General features: G+C 34.2%; 1 protein-coding gene across 1 annotated transcript; it reads right to left on the bottom strand.

The window, feature by feature from the left end:
• Positions 1-56: 56 nt before the first annotated feature.
• On the bottom strand, positions 57-1,336 carry LOC109588854 (formin-like protein 13; the record flags this gene model as incomplete). The annotated part of the gene is made up of 2 exons (XM_020004962.1): positions 948-1,336; positions 57-797 (listed from the first exon to the last, which is right to left on the bottom strand). Coding segments are annotated over exons 1-2 (1,054 nt in total), but the record flags the coding sequence as incomplete, so codon positions are not given.
• Between the last annotated feature and the right edge of the window lie 922 nt (positions 1,337-2,258).

Consider the following 2,258-nt stretch of genomic DNA (forward strand, 5'->3'; position numbering starts at 1 on the left):
CATTTCTATTATTAAAAAAAATAAATAAATGGGATATAAATAATATTGAATCATACTTAAGTTTTCCATTAGTTTTGATGCCATGTTCTGTAGTACTACTTTCTGTAGTGACGTAATGAGAGAAGAGAAAACACTGTTAGGATTAGGATGACACTCAAGTGTTGCTAGTACTGAAGAGAATATTTTGTTAGCTCTATCATAAGGACTGAGTCCTAAAGTACCTTCAACAGTAACATGTACTGCTTTAGGAATGACATCAGATGAAAAGAGATGATTATTTAACTGAGAAATAACTAGAGCATTTCCTGCCAACAGATCAACAAGATCAGCTAACATCTTTTTCATTGTAATGTATTCTGGTGGCATCGATCCTTCCATTGGTTCTAATGATGATGGATCTTTCTTCCCCTCCTTATCTTGCAGTACTGTTGCTGTTAGATCATGTGGAGCTGATGATGAATCTTGAGATCGACTTGGCTTAGGTGCTGTTGGTGGAGGTTTTGGTGGTGGAGGTTTTTTAGTTATTGATGGTCGGTTTGGTTTAGGTGCAATTGTTGAAGGTTGTGCTTTTGGTGAAGATTGTTCTGTTATTGATGGTCTTTGTGGTTTAGGTGCTTTTGGAGGAGGCTGTGTAGTTAGTGATGGTCGACGTGGTTTAGGTGCAGTTGGAGGAGCGGGTTGTGAAAGTGGTCGTGGTTTTTTTGCTGTTGACAATGGTTGAGATCGTCCACTTTGTGATAATGATCTTGGTTTAGGTGCTATTGGGGGAGGAGACTTTAGCATCTTCTGTGATGAACCTATTAATAGTAATTGCTATTAACACTGAATTATTAATAAATAATTAATAAAATATTAATAATTAATAATTAAATTAGTAATTTAATAAAAACTGACATGCTTGCTGATTACGTTAGCCAATTTTAATACACTCTTTGAAACATTTATACCTTTTATTTTTCCAGTGGCTACTCTCATTTCATGTAGCAGTGTTGGATGTTCTTCAAATGCTCTTATAAGAAGAGACATTCCTTCATGATCATTAACAGCATTTCTAATCTTTCTTATAGTATCAGCATCAAGCAGTGGTAGAGACTCCTCCAGTTGTCCTTTGATCAATAACTCATGAAACTCTATCAATTCAGATACTGTTGGTCTATCATCTGGTATATTCATTAATGCAATAGGAGAGAGTGGAGGACCTCCTATCAATGGCTTGTTTGTACCTGTAGGAGGATAGAGCATTAAAATAACTGTAGTCATTATCTCAATTGAAGTATTTCATAGTTATCATACTACATACCAATCAATTATGGCTTACTATAAATTTTACACATAATTTAACAAATTAAATACATTACATTACAAATACCGTATAGCAGGAAATTTTCGTTGCCAGAAACTTTCGTTGTTTTTCCAAGAAGGCTTTACAAGATATTTTCGTTGATTTTATTTTCGTTGGTTTTATTTTCGTTTTGCCTAATATAAATTTTCACTGCCACACCCATTTAATTAGTACCACGTGTGTGGTTTAAGATGGAAGAATGTCTACGGTTCACCGTGGTTACCACATTTATAAAGACATTTGGAGCCCATCAGTTGGAGAAGAACTGCCTTTTGTGTCAATTCTGATAATGCCACAGATTTCTCCATATGAGGCTTGATTTAAGACCAATGATGTATCCAAACTCTTGAGTTTACTGTCATCATGGTAAACATCAATGGTTAAAAGAGCTATTATTAAGTATGGTAAGGATGATTAAAACATACAAATGGGTAAACAACAGTAAACCTCATTGATAAGCATTGAAACTGTGGCTAACATTAATAAACATAGGTAGCTAAATACATACATGTATATACATATGATATACAGTGGTAAACATGGGTCAACAGTGATTTACAGTGCTGAACACAAGTAAACATAAGTAAACAAAGATATACAGTGATAAACATTGGTCAACAGTGATTTACAGTGTTAAACACAGGTAAACATAAGTAAACAAAGATATACAGTGTTAAACATGGGCCGACAGTGATTTACAGTGCTAAACACAGGTAAACATAAGTAAACAAAGATATACAGTGGTAACCATGGCTAAACACTGATAAACTTTGACAATACAGTGGTAAAGACTAGTAGACATAGGTAAACAATGATATACAGCTGAAAACATAGGTATACAGTGATATACAATGCATGCCTAATTTCTTATATCATGTGTTATATATACACGACAATAAGGGAGTGGCTAACCCAA

The sequence above is a fragment of the Amphimedon queenslandica genome, unplaced genomic scaffold (assembly GCF_000090795.2).
Source record: "Amphimedon queenslandica unplaced genomic scaffold, v1.1 AMPQUscaffold_11810, whole genome shotgun sequence".
Classification (NCBI taxonomy): domain Eukaryota; kingdom Metazoa; phylum Porifera; class Demospongiae; order Haplosclerida; family Niphatidae; genus Amphimedon; species Amphimedon queenslandica.